General features: G+C 35.8%; 1 protein-coding gene across 7 annotated transcripts in view; it reads right to left on the minus strand.

Moving 5' to 3' along the window:
• Window positions 1-462: 462 nt before the first annotated feature.
• Window positions 463-15,554, minus strand: part of TFDP1 (transcription factor Dp-1) — a 37,607-nt gene continuing 22,515 nt past the window's right edge. For 6 of the 7 annotated variants that reach the window (XM_059493359.1, XM_059493356.1, XM_059493355.1 and 3 more), the window contains exons 4-12: window positions 13,779-13,885; window positions 10,754-10,875; window positions 9,188-9,353; window positions 8,848-8,994; window positions 6,760-6,828; window positions 5,328-5,479; window positions 4,603-4,769; window positions 3,954-4,035; window positions 463-1,797 (exon numbers count right to left, since the gene is read on the minus strand). In XM_059493359.1, coding sequence (XP_059349342.1) covers window positions 1,650-1,797; window positions 3,954-4,035; window positions 4,603-4,769; window positions 5,328-5,479; window positions 6,760-6,828; window positions 8,848-8,994; window positions 9,188-9,353; window positions 10,754-10,875; window positions 13,779-13,885 — 1,160 coding nt within the window. In that variant the 3' untranslated portion in view covers window positions 463-1,649. The remainder of the gene's footprint in view (window positions 1,798-3,953; window positions 4,036-4,602; window positions 4,770-5,327; window positions 5,480-6,759; window positions 6,829-8,847; window positions 8,995-9,187; window positions 9,354-10,753; window positions 10,876-13,778; window positions 13,886-15,554) is intronic. The other variant, XM_059493360.1, reaches the window with a different exon arrangement.

Below are 15,554 nucleotides of genomic sequence, written 5' to 3' on the forward strand. Positions count from 1 at the left end.
GCAGTGACTGAGCCAGCTCAGTAGCCTCTTACAGGTGAGAGCAGAGGATGTGATCTGACAGAAGGGTTTAAAAAGGAAGCAAATGAAAAGTAGATTAAAAGCTTTTTGGAGGACATAGGAACACGTGACAGAAAGTTAGGACTGAGGAATATGGGATGGAAAGTTAGGACATTAGGCATGGGATTTTAAACAGAAGCTAGATAGGAGTACTAAGATCGACCTGTCATGCTGAGGAGCAACAGTGATGAAATAAGGAGGTATGAAAGAAGAGAATATACCAGGTAAGTTATTGCCTTTTGCATCACAAGTTATCGAGAGCTCTAAGGGCAAATTACTAAATCAAAGCAAAAACTCTGGGCCCTCTGTAGCACAGATGCAGCATCCCAATACAGCTAATTCTAGGTCTTGTGACGAGAAGTGAAATGTTCTAAAATAATCCTAGAATTAGAAAAACCACAGAGCTTGTTAAAAATGCCCATGCGCGTTTTATTAATAAAAACTAACAGTGCCAAGGTTAAACAAGTCAAACAATTATAGTCTCTTTATATTTCATAAAATATTACAGAAAAGTTTATTTGTGTTTCAATAAAAAGACTACTGTCTTAGAATAGGCAGCTGACAGTATTTGTGCAGTTAATTGTTTGTGAATAAATTTAAAAAGACTACCACCTGCCCTGAAATTACTTTTATAAAAATGAACTATTAAAAATGATTGACAAATTTTGAGTTAAAAAACTTAAAACATTCTCTATATTTAATTTCAACTTTATAATAGATTACAGGAAGATGCTTATGAAACAAATACAAACATTTGTTTCAGTACATGTCTTTATATGATAGACTTATAAGTATGTAAACAACTATATAATAAAAAGTTTCCAAAGACTGCCTGTAAGAAATCAGGCAAATTTTACCATAAGCAATAAATCATTCCAAACCTTCAAGACATTTTATATAGCTGCACCAACTGGCAGTAAACATTTGCCAAAAACTTTGTAATTCATATGTCCCAACATACAGTGAAAAGTATAAACTTGATGGAATCATAATGTTAGATATAATTTAAGGGAAAATAAGTTCACAACAACATTCCTGGAATTTAACATGTAAAAAAGTAGGACGTATCTTTCTTGTTTGGTTCTTTGGACACTGCATGATTAACAAAAAACACTACTACATTAGCTCACTATCCCTCAAAAAGTGGCATAATCAAAATACACTCCAAATAAATTGCCATTCAGTGTATTCATTTTCCACAGAAGGATAGTATTTTATTTCTCAATGATGTGTCTACATTTTCTTTAGCAAACTTTGAAAGAACATTTGGGGCAAATTCTTTTTCCTTCAAGTAAAAAAGAAATCCCAAACAAAAAACAACCAACAAACCAAAAACCCCTAAAACAAGAGTAAATAAAGGCTCTGCATTAACACACTGGTATCAAAAACACACATCCACACCACATTTAAAAATATCCTACATAAAACAATCCTTGTTTGCTTATCAGAGGTGCAATTTCTAAACTCAGAACTGCTTACCAATATTCTCCTTGGGGGATGGGGCAAAGTAATTTGAGACACTTCTCCCTAGAACAATTTATTCCTGAAGCCTGCTGAATTTTAACAAAAAAATAGTCTACAAGCAAAGGGCATCAGTCGTCATCATCATTTTCATTAAAATCATCGTCATCATCATCGTCATCCCCAACATAAGAAACTGGTGTTTCAACTCTGGAGCCACTATACTGAGATCCATTGGAACTTGTAGCCAACATTCCATCTCCACCATTGGAAAAGTCACTGAAAAAGAAAAAAAATCCAGTTGGCATTGCTTCACGATCTCTCCCCTATCTAGTCATTCCTTTAATGAATCTGCCACGGCCACTTTATAAACTGTCTTTAGTGTATGTCCAAGCTGTCTCCAAAAGGTGAAACAGTCTCAAGTAATTTTGAAGTGGTTTTTATTAGGTTTCTTCCTTTCGTTTTTTAATATAAAAATTAAACTTTCTCACAGGCACTTCATAAATATGTTTTTCAGGTTCCTTCTAAAGTACATTTAGTGTTAAGGCTACAAAGCCAAGCTCTTTAGTACTTTTGTGTAGCACTGAACACTTGCAAGTGAATCATGTGTTTCAGAGTCACTAATCTTGAATAAAAGACCTGGAAAATTAATAGCTTTTCCTTAACTCCTTGATAATACTTAGCAAACTGTCATGTGCTGTATTTTTAATTTGAAACTTTTCTTCTCATTGTGCAGTATTTTGTTTTAATAGAGCCAGAAAATTCCTGCCTCCATTATTAATTGCTACTCTGCCAATCTATTTAATTGCCAACTTTCTAAATAGTTTGGTAAACTATTATACTTGACCACAAATTCATGACAAAATGGGGTTTTAAATTCGCAAAAATATCTCCCTTCTGAGTATCAAAAGTACAAAATTATCTCCCTTGAAAGAATTCATCATTTAAAAATTGCTTTCAAAAACATATTTGCTAGTAATTTTTTAAATGCTGATCCAGCTAATGCACACATTCAATCATGCACACTTGCTGCTGTATGGAGCCAATTCAATGGTCTATAATCACACAGAATGAAACTGCCAGGGTACACCCTATAAACTCACAGGAAAAACATATCCAGTAAGACACCTGCAAGCACTTCTGCTGTTCTGCACACTTATTCAGCAGCAAGATACTAAGATATCTGTGAGATGTAGGCAGATGACCCACAACAGGTCTGCCATAATTATCTGCAAAAGCAGTTTCAAAAAAAGAGATTATTCTTGTGTTTTTGTAAACTTTGAAAGTACAAACCCAAAATCCATTCTCCTCTCTTTTAGAAAAAAACAACTGGATTTCATAACGCGAGTATCCTACTGAGTAAGGCAAACAAACTGGGATGAAAGTATTGGTAGCAGCATCTTCAGACTTCTGCAGACTTTCTTTAGAGACCTTGTTAAATAAATGTACAGCCTTTATTTGCCTTGGCAGCACAACTTGTCTTGCCATGAGTGTTCATTGCTATTGCCATGAATATTCATATATATCCTATAATTAAATATAATTTGTCACGGCCCTTTTACAAACTCCTAAGAAATTGAAATGTTGGAAGTTCTTGTACTCTCACCAAGATAATGAACCCCAGTCAGCCTCTGGTTCTCTATTGGTCTCTGGCTAACAGTGGCCTACTCAAATTTCAAAGTCTTAAAAACACATGGTGCTCTTTTTCACTACCCTATGCTCATTACCACAGAAGGAAACTTACTCAAAACAGAGATTTTAGGTACTGTTCAGCATCTCTAAAGATATTTTGGCAGAATTCTCACTCAAGCTTCAGTTCCCTTGCACAAAACATGCAGAACTTAATTTAAGCATTTGTTACGAATGTCAAGCGTTTCAATGATCACAGAATCAATTAGGTTAGAAAAGACCTCAGAGATCACAGAATCCAACTGCTGAATATTTGACTCATTTTACAACCTTGTGGAGCTCACAGAAGGACATATTTTTGATTAATACACTAATAAGAAACTAGTGAGTAACAAAGTTGAATACTAGTTACGGTTTATCACGCTACCAGCTTCTGTGATTGCTGTTTAAAACACAAAGGTCAAAATATTTTTTTAAGTTAGACACTAATGATCAAGGGTTAATCTTTCCAGTACTCTATCTTTAGAGAAGTATCTGTTTTCTTGTCACAAACTGTAAACTAGAAAAAAACCCCAAACAAACAACACATTCAAGAATAACACCACTCTAACACCTTTCCAGTATACAGGAAAGGATTTCCTTATTGACACTACTAAGAACCACCACAGAAGTGATGTCTGAGAATAAATTTAAAACACATACCTACAGCCTATTTAATCAAAACAGAACTTGCTTCATGAAGCATTTAATATCCAATCTCTCTGATGACCACAGATTTTAAAAACTAATTGAAAATTTCATCTCACCTGGCTGAAAATCTTGTGCCGTTTGATGCAGAACCTATTGAAGATGTGACATATACACTGCTGATTGATCCCTGAGCCATTTCTGTAAAACAAACAACATGCTTCTCAGGAATCCTTCCAAACACACCCATCTAATTCAGTGGAAATGCTTCATCCTTTAAAGTCCAGAAAAGGAGTCTTGCAGCCCAAACAACAAAACATATTTATGTACTATATCCAAATCAGCATAATTCTAAAAAAAGCTAGTGCAAGCAACAATAAAATTTCAAAATACATTTCAAAAAACCATTTGTTTTGAAGTGAGCAAGACAGATGATTTCAGTATTTGTCATATGCTTGCACTTCACTACCTTTTGCCTTTGCAAGTGAATCAAGCATAAATACTGTTCTCTTAAAAGAATTACATACTGCAAAGATCTACTTGTGTGGCTTAATGCAAAATGTTTTGCAAAGAGCAACACTCCACTCTTTATGAATCACTATATTATTTGCTCGCTAAGATACACTAAAAAGCAGACAAATTTCAGAACTTGACAGAAATCTTTACCACAAATCAATGGAAATTATCCAATCTAAGGTATTTTCATGTGTTTTCTTAGGGTCCTATATTAAGGAGGAAAAAAAATCAACTCTTTTTGGTGTAACTAACCTGTCACATATGGTTGCAGAGCTTTAGGAACCAAACTCCTTGCAATTTTTAGGTCCTCTGCTGAACAGCTTCCAGATTCTAGCCCACAAGCCATTCCCATTCGTTTTAGTACTTCTATATCATCATGAATTTCAAACGTATTGTCAAAATTAAATAGATATTCAAACCTGGAGAGGAAAAAATGTCTCAATTAACTTCAACAACTTTAACTACCTTTCCATTTTCAGGAATTGCAGCATTTCAAAAGCTTTACACACAGTGTTAAGTGTGCTAGTGACACATCACATTAAGCAATCAATTTTCAAGATTTATGTATTTGCTTGTGACTGTTTACATTCAGTTTTTATTTAGCTGATGAAAAATACAGCTTTTTGAAGCAAAAGTGGAGAACAGCAGCTCTGAAAGTGAAATCCATTTTCAATTCCACTGGCTGCATTCCATGGTGTTAAAGACAAAGGAGAACACTGCTTGGTTAAGTAAGATGTAAAATGTCAAGAGAGATGCCTAGTATCTCTAGATAGCAAGTCTTAAATAAGTTATCAAATGTGAATCAATTAGTCTATTGATTAAAAGAATATATAAAACAGCTGTCTGAAGTGCATGTTCTCAATATACAAAAGGCACAAGTAAAGTAAGTTTGTATTTAACCTTTAACAAATCTACATGAACATTTATACAAACTCAGAGCTCCACCAAAGGCCAAATGGCAAACTTTGTTGGCTTACTTGTCATTTGAAATACTGCAGTCGATCACTGTCTTCTTGCTGGTGTTCACAATGATAAAAGGCAGATGGATGACAGAATTGGAGGGGGGAGGTCGGTTTGCCTGCTGCTCTGCTTGACGGTTCCGCTGCACCAGGTTCTTAAAGGCAATTTGCTAGAAAAAGCAACAGTGGTATCAAAGCATGAATGAAGCTTTTGGGATCATGTTAACAAAACTCCTAAGGATTCCAGCAATGATTGCAGAAGTAAATGCAGAAAAGGACAGTGTTTACCATATTTCTGCATGTTAAGATGCAACAAGAGTCACAGATCACAGTATTAAAAAAGGCAACCCAGTAAAACTTTACTGAGGAAAAAAAAGCATATTCTACTAACTACACCAGCACAGCTCCTTGGACAGATTCCTGGCAGAATGGAGAGAGAACAATAACTGGAAAAATAAATTTTCCCATAGCATCCTATCTCCTCTCCATTTACGCCTCCCTACTAGCTGCTGCACTCCAAAAAATGTTAATACTGAAATTAATTATATACAAAAAAAGTTAATTTTTGGGATTTGAATATCTGGCATTAGGTTTCTGAATTACCCATTTAAGATTAGTGACTTTAACATCTTACCAAAATTGCTTTTTACAATGGAATGTTCCTATTTTAAAAACTAGCAATTTGAATAATTAAAAACCATAGAAACTCAAGTAATAAATCACACAGTAAGCTACTGAACAAAGAAAATATTTTTCTGGTCACAAAATCAAATGAAATAAACAATAATTAAGACCAAAATCCAAAGCCAACACAGAGACTGATAAAAATCAGGCAGCTGTCTATACTTTTGAGATTCTCATTCCCACTGTGTAGGCAACACAGCTACCCAGGAATACATTTCTGTGGACCAGCAGCACAGTGACTTGGGAAATACACTATTGCTTCCCCAGGTGTAGTAAGGGAAATCTGGGAAGGAGTTCAGTCACTGTTTCACAGTGGTCCAGCCACTTCCATACCAGTGGCAGCAAGTCTCCAGCAAGGCACAATGCAGAGCACCATGACAGACAACTTGTACAGTCACATAATTTTATCTATGGATGCTAACACAGAAGAAAATTCTAGATGCCTGTATCTGGTTCAGTTCCTGAACCAAACTGGAAAATTCAGAGGGTATGGTATGAAATACTTCTATCAACATAAATCCTGTTTAAACATACTTGAAACTCCAAATAAATTCATCATAACTAATGGAAGGTTGATGGCATCCCCAACAGCAATGGCCAAGCATGGTCCCAGCTAAACTACAATGTTAAATAAAGCTGCATACACCTTTATCCTGAAATTCACCTCTAGCCTTCCTAGAAGTTCCCATCCCTCAGACTGGGATAAAACAAGAGGAATACAGATATAAGTTACCTTGCCCTATAGACAAGAGTACCTTGACTGTACCTGTAGAATGAGTTCTTGTAGCTGAGACTGTTTTTGCTTTATTCTTTCAATTCTTCTCTGTTTCTCCACCTTAAGACAGACAAAAAGGACTGGTCAGTTTGTTGGTTTTAAGTAGCATTTTATGCAACATTTTCTCCCTTTAAAATCATTTCAATACCAGAGCACTGGAGGTAGGAAATATAGCAATCAATCATTAAGGTTGTACACATAATTTAGAGACTTAACTATCAAGACACATCAGTACTACCTATGGACACAAACAAAAAGCAGAATTAGAGCCCTGTGGAATAAAATACAACAACCTGTGAAGAAGATAAAAGCATCTTTGCAAACAGAATATTTGAGTTATGCCTCAAAGGGTTACTGGAATTCTCTCAAAGAGGCAAAGATAGACAAAAAGGATCTATTTATGTAGAGTTTATTGACATTGGAGGTATTGGAGAAGATCCATCAAAGATGGTTAAAGACAGGAAGCCGCTATGGAGCCCAAGGTTGAGACCTCACAGTATTTAATATGTACTAAATAATAACAAAAGAGCTAAGAGACTAAAAGCTAGGAAATGCACAGCTTTCTTAGTGGATGAAGCTCCCCAGAGATTCCCATGGGGATTAAACTGACAGACTGTTACTCTAACAACAATCAGATTAAGGTGACAGAATCTGCTGGCAATGCTGGGTTACCTGCATAGTAAAAAGAGTTTGTCATAAAGCAAACTCCAAGTGTCTTACAGCATTTTGTGATTACATCACTTAAATTATTTCTGGTAAATATAGTGTGGTATGTGTGAGAAAACAAGCTAATGCATGCACACTTTAGAAATAAAATGACATTCAGTAGAGATCTAAAATTGCAGTATCTGCAAAATCCCTCAGCTCACTATACTGTGACAGCCAAAAACTTGAATTATTAGGCAAGAAAGAGAGTACCAAACAGGAATTATCACTACATTACTCTATGAAGCAGAATGCTTACATCTTGAATTCTGTAGGTCTGATGGTTCTATTTCAAGACAAGTACATGAAAGAGCAATCAGGATCATCAGTGATACAGAACAGATTTTACACAAGAGAATAATGAATAAATTAGGACTGTACTGAAAGGAGAATGAAATAATGGGGAAGAACATGAGAGAGATCCCTATAAAACAATGAACAGGATGGAGAAAGCAAATAAGGAATGACTAGTTCATCATCACTTCCAATTAAAAAAAATATTCAGCAGATATCAACATATCAAGATGTTCAAAACCAAACAAAAGATATGTCATAAGAAGCTTCTCATGCACCTGAAACTCACTGCCACAAAAGTAATTAAAAAAATAAATGAAAAATCAATTATCTGTATCAAACAAAAATTAGAACCATTCCTTTGTAGATAAGGCACCCAAACACTTTTGTTCCACTTTCCCCCTAACTTTGGCACCTTCTCACTGACATTTTTTGTCCTGTTGAAGGAGTTTAGACTTATTAAGAATAAATACAATGTTTCATTCCATTCAGATGAAGTGAATTTACTCCAGGAAACCTCAGTAACTTTATTATCCTGCAAATCTCAGGCCAGTAAAAAAATCCTGTCAGAATTCACGAATCTCTTTCAGTATAAAGCAGTTCACTTCCTCCCCATGACATGCAATAAGAAAGTCTGACATACTCACTTAAGAGAATTGTCACCAAATGTAAGACCTGCAGCATGGAGATGCCTATATGTAGTGACCTACATGCAACATCTATCATCACAGATCTACTGTCTGTTTGGCATCTGGAGAAAACAAATCTTCCCAACTCCCGAGTACCACTGTCGCAATGTTGGAAATACACAATAATTTTTTACTACCTTCCACTCAGAACCACTTCACATATACTTTTAAAAGCTGTATTTATGACATAGAAGAATTAAACACAGACACATTTGAACAATCTGGAAGTTGAAGAGTGTGTGTTCAGTATATTAAAAATAAAGTAAAAAGAGTCCAAAGAGGACCATGTTGCTACCTCAGAAGATAATAGCCACACATTGTATCAGAACATATTAAAGCTGTAAACATTTACTCAAACACAAAGCCATTGTGAAGTTCCACATGCACATACCTCCAAATTCTGACATTCCTGAGCCGAGTTAGTAGGTAGACCAATCCATTTGATTTCCTTTTTCTCCTTAGAGATAATGTTCATGGCCATAAGGACATTTAAGGCATCATAGACACGTCGTCTAATATTCTTCTGGTCATAAGCCTGCTGTAGACACAGTGCATTAATCAAAAATATACCTGTGTCAAAAATATTTGAAAATAAACATATTACAGCAAATGGGTAAACTCAGTTAATATCTGAACTGTTTCATTTAGCAGTAGGAAAAACAGAAAAAATCTCAAGAGAAATTTCTCTTCCCCCATTCAGTTCACATGTAATTGACTTCCCATATACTTACTGATTCATTTGGTGAAATGTGATTATCAGTGGTAGTGAATTCTGCAACCAACTCGTCTGCCACCTCATTGTATGAGGTGGTTCCTTTTCTCTGTACCTTCTCACAAACCTTCATAGAGAAATGACGTAAACCCTTGCCATTCTTCTCGCCTTTTTTGTTCCGCTTCCTAAATATACGTATAATATATATTTTAAGAAGATTTCAACTTTGGAATATTTGATGTCTCTTTTTCAAATACAGGCACACTGCTGTCAAAAACCCAAGCCTTCCCTTTTCTTCCATTTCTTATCCCTTACCAACCTTCTCTCCTACATTTTTCCCCCTACATTTTACAATAATGACAAACAATTATAGTATCTTGATGCTGAAACACAATATAAATTTATTATTTTGGCAACTTTTCTAGCTTCAGTAGAATCACAAAATCATAGAATAGTTTGGGTTGGAAGCAATCTTTAAAGGCCATCTAGTCCAACCCCCTTGCACTGAGCCAGGGTATCTTCAGCTCAGTGAGGCTGCCCAAAGCTCTATCCAACCTGGCCAGAATTCTTTCCAGTAGCAGACAATAAATTAACAACAGGGATATTACTTGAAGAAGTCAATAAATAAACCTTCCAAACTTCAAGACAAGAAGAGATAAGGGGATAAATACTAGAACATGAAAACTGAATCAGAGGAGAGAATTTTTTGTCCTTTTAAAAAATTTTTATTTTTAAGTAGCACATAGATTGAGCATTTTCTATGCAATGTGATACTGATACTGACTGAACAGACAAAGTCTGGTATTGGTTGAACTCACTAAACATTACACTATTACTAGAACACAGATTTGAAGTTATACAGTATATGAAATTGCTATTAGAACTTCAAAGTTACAAGATACAAGCAGTATAACAAAGTTTTCTGCTTTGTGAAGTTTTTAAATAAAAATATCCTTGTAACCAGAGGGAAAATACAAGTAGCAACAAAATTAGTTTCAGCAAGGGGAAGTCTCAGTTCTTACATCTCATTTCACTGTATAATTCCAAAGCAGAAATCTATTTATGTGTAACAGGCCAATAATAAATTTAGTCTTAAAGCAACTACATTTAAAAAGATGCCCTTAAAAACAAGCTTGCGTGAAAAAACACGTCAAAAGAATGCATGCATTGTATTTAATACTTTTTCTCAAAAAGGACTACATTCTTATTTCAAGTGGCACTCTGGGATATCCTTGTTCAATCAGAAATACACCATATTTTTCTGAAAATACAGCAGCAAAGAGAAATCATAGAATCAAGCCAGACAAATTCCTGTGTCCTTTTAGGAGCTAAATTCTCTAAAAGTTAGTAATGTCAGAATATCTACCAGAGCTTACAGAAAATATTCTGCATTCTTTTACAAGAAATGAAGAGGCACTCATGGTGTGAGTACTCCCTATTTTAGTACAGCAGACTTCAGTGGTGAAGTGCTCTTGATGAAAAGACTTTTGCACACTGCTAGCCTGAGGAGTACATACACTATCACAACACTTAAAACAAAAGTTCCAACACTTTATTAATCCTTTCTAGCTTTCATTTTGCTCACCCAGCAGACCAAGGTGAAGAATCTCCAGTCTGGTTCTGTGATGCAAAATGTGTGTTAGGTGTGTGTGGACTTCCTACCAGGATGGTGTTCTGTGCTGAAGGTCTCTGAGGTGTACCGATAACCTACAGTGAAGAAAAATCATGTGGAAAATGGTAAGAATTCCAAGACATTTGTAAGTGACACAATTGAAATGATGCATTATCCAAACACTAGTACTTTACATACTTCTCTTAGATGCATCTAATTTATACACACATAAAAAACTGACTACAGCTAATATAGTTAGTGCACACCCCAAGAGTTATGGGCATTTATATTTTAACCTCCTTCAATCAGGTTTTCTTGCTTGGTGGATTTCTTAACACTGTTCAGCATAACTTAGACATCATCAAAACACACACACACTCTCTCCCCCCAAGGAAAATGGGGGGGAAAAGGGAGGGAAAAAAACCCCTACCCTACCAAATTATGTATAAGGATGCTGCAGTAAATTACAGTTAAAATATGAATGTAAAAAAATCTGAAAATCAGTAAAACCAGAGAGAAAATGCAGAGCTTTTGCAAGAACCCTCTCTCCTGGTGTCAGCCTCTATCACTAAAGTCAAAACTACTGTGTTAGACACAAGAAAGAATAAGGGTGAATTTTTTTCATCACTGCAGTGAGTGACATCAAATTAGGCAAACCCATTTCACTGCAAACATGTTGAGAGCACACACTTGGCTAAGCACAGTCTTCCAGCCTCCATGTGAATTGTCCTGAAGATGTGGTAATTTGACCATAAGTAATAATAACATACATCATCACATACAACTGTGCCCTCCTATCTCTGAAACTAGCTAAACAAAACACCCACTTTTGCAGGTGATGATTTTATCTCTGAATTGTTTAAAATGTAACTTTCTAGAAAATATGGATTTAGGGGGAAAAATATATCCTATAGATTCCTCTTTTGTAGAAAGATATACCTACTTTTTTGGATTACATTGACCTCCCAGTGGAGACAGCTGGCTGCATCCCTGACATCAGGTAAATGAAAAAAACATCAACCAAACCTAAACCCATAACCATCCACAAGCTTGTTATATTTTCCTGCACACATTCTGTCTGAGCAGCAAAACTTAATTTTTCTTCCTCAAGCCATCTTCAACAGTTAAGCCTCAATAAGAGTAAAATACAAAAACTGAAAATGAAACATTTCATGTGTGAAAGTTACATAGATGGTGCCTAAGGTAGTCTAGTGACTGTAGGATTTCAGCTATCTTGAAAGACAAACAGCTGTATTTTTTCCTAAATATTCTCTTTATATTATGCCACATCTCTGAGCAGTATAAATTTGTTATATCACAGAATGACAGAATGAATAGGTTGGAAGAGACCTTCAAGATCCTCAAGTCCAACCCATGGCCTAAACACCTTAACTAAACCATGGCACCAACTGCCATATCCAGTCTTTTTTTGAACACATCCAGGGAAGGTGACTCCACCACCCTCCCCAGGCAGGCCGTTCCAACATTTTATCACTCTTTCTGTGAAAAACTTCTTCCTAATATCCAACCTATATTTCCCTGATGCAGCTTGAGACTGTGTCCCATATCCATTTCTGACAGCCAGAATATCTTAGGTATGCCTTTTCAGGAGCATTGTACCATACTTGAAATGTTTCTGTCTCTTATGTAAAGCCAAATCTCCTCTACTGCTTTTCATAAAGAAAACTTAGAATTGTAGGAGATGGCATGAGGGTGGGGAATGCTGGCACAGGACACATGTGGACCTGCTCACTTTATCCCCATGAAAAAAAGTACTATCAGTTCTGATACTAACTGGTCTGGCTCACCAAATGTCTCCAAAGAGTGAAAACCACCCATGTGCTATTCAAGTAAATAGATTATATGGAGAACTGAAGAAAGCTGTAAACTGGTTTCTATTCCCTAGATGAATTGCCAGAAGACTGCAAGAGATGATTTAACACCTTGCTTGCAGAAAGTCCCACTCTCCAATTCCCAGCCTTACTAATTCCATGAGCAGCCCCACCACTGTACCTCTAGAATTTGTATCACTCTGCAATAAGATGAAAGCCAAACCAGAACAGGGACAGGGTTGAGGAGGAAAATAATTACAGCTGGAGAAAAAACAAACTGGCAGCAGCAAACCCTGAACTTCTACTGCACTCAGAACAGTCCTGAAATATTCAATTCTAGAAAGGAAGAAATGAAGTGTGCACAAATTCACAGGTTCATTTCTAGAGTGGGACAGAGAAGTCATGATTAACATCCACTCTACATTCAAAATCTACTCCGCTGCTTTCATATGAAGAAGAACCCCAAATATAAGACACTCTAGTTCAAATGTTGATATGTTACAGTTGCTTTCCAGAAGACTGAGACTAATTCTACTCAGATCACTGAATTCTAATTTTGATTACTGAAAGAATTACTATAACCTATGCATTATCTATTGTATTATTATAAGATTCCTTAGGACATCTAATTTCATATATCTCACACAAAGTTTAAAATAAGTATTTCAGCAAAACAATATTTAAATTAAGAACTAAAATCTAGTTATGCTTTCAATTTTATTCCATCTAGCTCAAATTTCCGCAAAAACACGTTTATGGACTTCATTTACATTTCCCTATGCCAGATTTCAGAGCAGAATCTGAAAGAGACATTGATTTTAAATGGCAAGACTAACAAAATGTAAAGCCACCTGAACACTGAGGTAACTTCACGTTCATTTGTGAGTCACCTTTGAACTTCTTTACACAATACATTTTTTTTTTTAACCTAAGTCTACTAAAATAAGAAACAAATTTAGATTATCTGCCCATCATGAGTGATACAGACTACCAGGCTACTTCAGATTTGCTGTATATGTAAACAATAGGATAAGCAATAAAAACAAATAACTAACCAAATAATCAAAATACATAAACAAAAACCCCATAAACAAACAAAAAAACCCCAACAACCAAAAAACCCCCACATACCACAAACAAAAAAAAAAACCACAAAGTGTCCTTACCACTTGTTGTGCAATGTTGACATTAGACTGTCCAAATGTTTTTGGCAGGAGCTGTTTTCCAATTGTATTTACTGTAGAAGGATGAACAGCCAATAGAGAAACAACCCCTAAAACAAATACAAGCAGAGAGCTTCAGGTCAGCACACTGTAGTATTTTAGCAAATAGTCTCATCTATACTACCAATGCATATTAATGGAAACTAGCCCTGAAACATGTCGTCTCAATATAAATGTAGCATTTACACATTTGAAGCATAAAAAGAAATTAAAATTCATAGTATGTTCTCTCAAACTTTCTTCTATGAAACCTTACAGGTCACTGCTTTAATATGAGTATGTTTTAATTTCTCATCTTCCAATTTTTCTCTTAAAGCAGAGTAAGAGACAACCACCATTTAACAATAAGCATAATCCTCTCTTTTTCTACCCTTACACTTCGTGGCTATTGAAATCATTTTCAGTACCACCTGACAAACATGCCTAATGCCACAGCATATGGCATAGCCTTCTGAAACATGTTGATTTACAGGAGATAAAATTTAGCTGGAACAGGCCTTTCCAAGAGAATATTCCCAACTTTCATCTAAGTGTTCCCCCCTACAGCTGAAGGCAGTGAATTAAAGAACAAACAACCCCAAGAATCCATTATTTCAGAAAAATACATGCAACTCAGCAGCCTGACCCTGGAGGAAAGGTTATTCTCTCTCCCTGTTCATAACCTATACACAATCAGCACTGGTAGGTAAAGCAAGTCTTAAGCCATGTTAAAGGTAAATCAACTACAAAAATAATAACCCAGGTATCTGCTAGCAGACTGATGTTCCACAATATAGTTGAGAGGAAAGAACCCCAAACCCACCTATTCAAAACAAACAAAAAACTCCGCAACCAATGACAAAACAGAGCAAAGAAAAAAGGAACAAAGATTGACTACAGTAAGAAAATTATGAACCAACCAGTCTTAAAATACTGGAGACTTTTTTTTTGCCAAATCAATTGTCAAGGGGTTGTCAGGTTTAGCAGCTGTTTCTCTGAGATGACTTTTGAAGATGCCAATGGGGTCAGAAGGACTTGGTACAACTCTCATTCCTCTCTTTTCTTTGACTGTCCAATACAGAAGCAATATTTTATATATATATATATATATATATATATATATATATATATAAAATGAGCATTTTTACAAGAGTTTTATCAGGAGGGTTGTAACTGGTCCTTAATCAACCCTCTTTACACATTCAGGAAGTCTACAGGAAATCTGAGGACAATTCAAATCTTCTTTAAGCCCTTGCTTTCCAGCAGGCTGGTATTTCCCAGCTGCTATTACTACACCATGTCAAAGTGATAGCTTCACGTCAGAATTTACTCTCGGTGATCAATCTATTCCCAAACAGGATGCAGCAGCACGTCTTTCTTCCATTACTAACCACCTTCCCAGTGCTCTTTCAGAAAGTCAGCAGCTACCCAGTTTGTAATGTCTGTTATACCTTCCTGTCTCTCCAAGTACACGCATCATATCATGACCGGAATTTGTTCTTCCTCTCTGTGGAATACAACAAATCAATATAAACTACCCTGCCTAGTAGTGCTTGTGTAGCTTCTTCTCAGCTTCCTGGAGGTTTTTTTTTTTTAACTTCTCCTCACTGCTTTAAAAAAATTCAGTGCAATCTGAAGACTGTATTTCCAGTATAAAAGACTGCTTTCCAAGGTTAAGACATCTCAACTATTTGATATCTCAGAATCACAGAACAGTCTGAGTTGGAAGGGACTCACAAG

Source organism: Ammospiza nelsoni, chromosome 2 (assembly GCF_027579445.1).
Source record: "Ammospiza nelsoni isolate bAmmNel1 chromosome 2, bAmmNel1.pri, whole genome shotgun sequence".
In the NCBI taxonomy this organism is placed as follows: Eukaryota; Metazoa; Chordata; class Aves; order Passeriformes; family Passerellidae; genus Ammospiza; species Ammospiza nelsoni.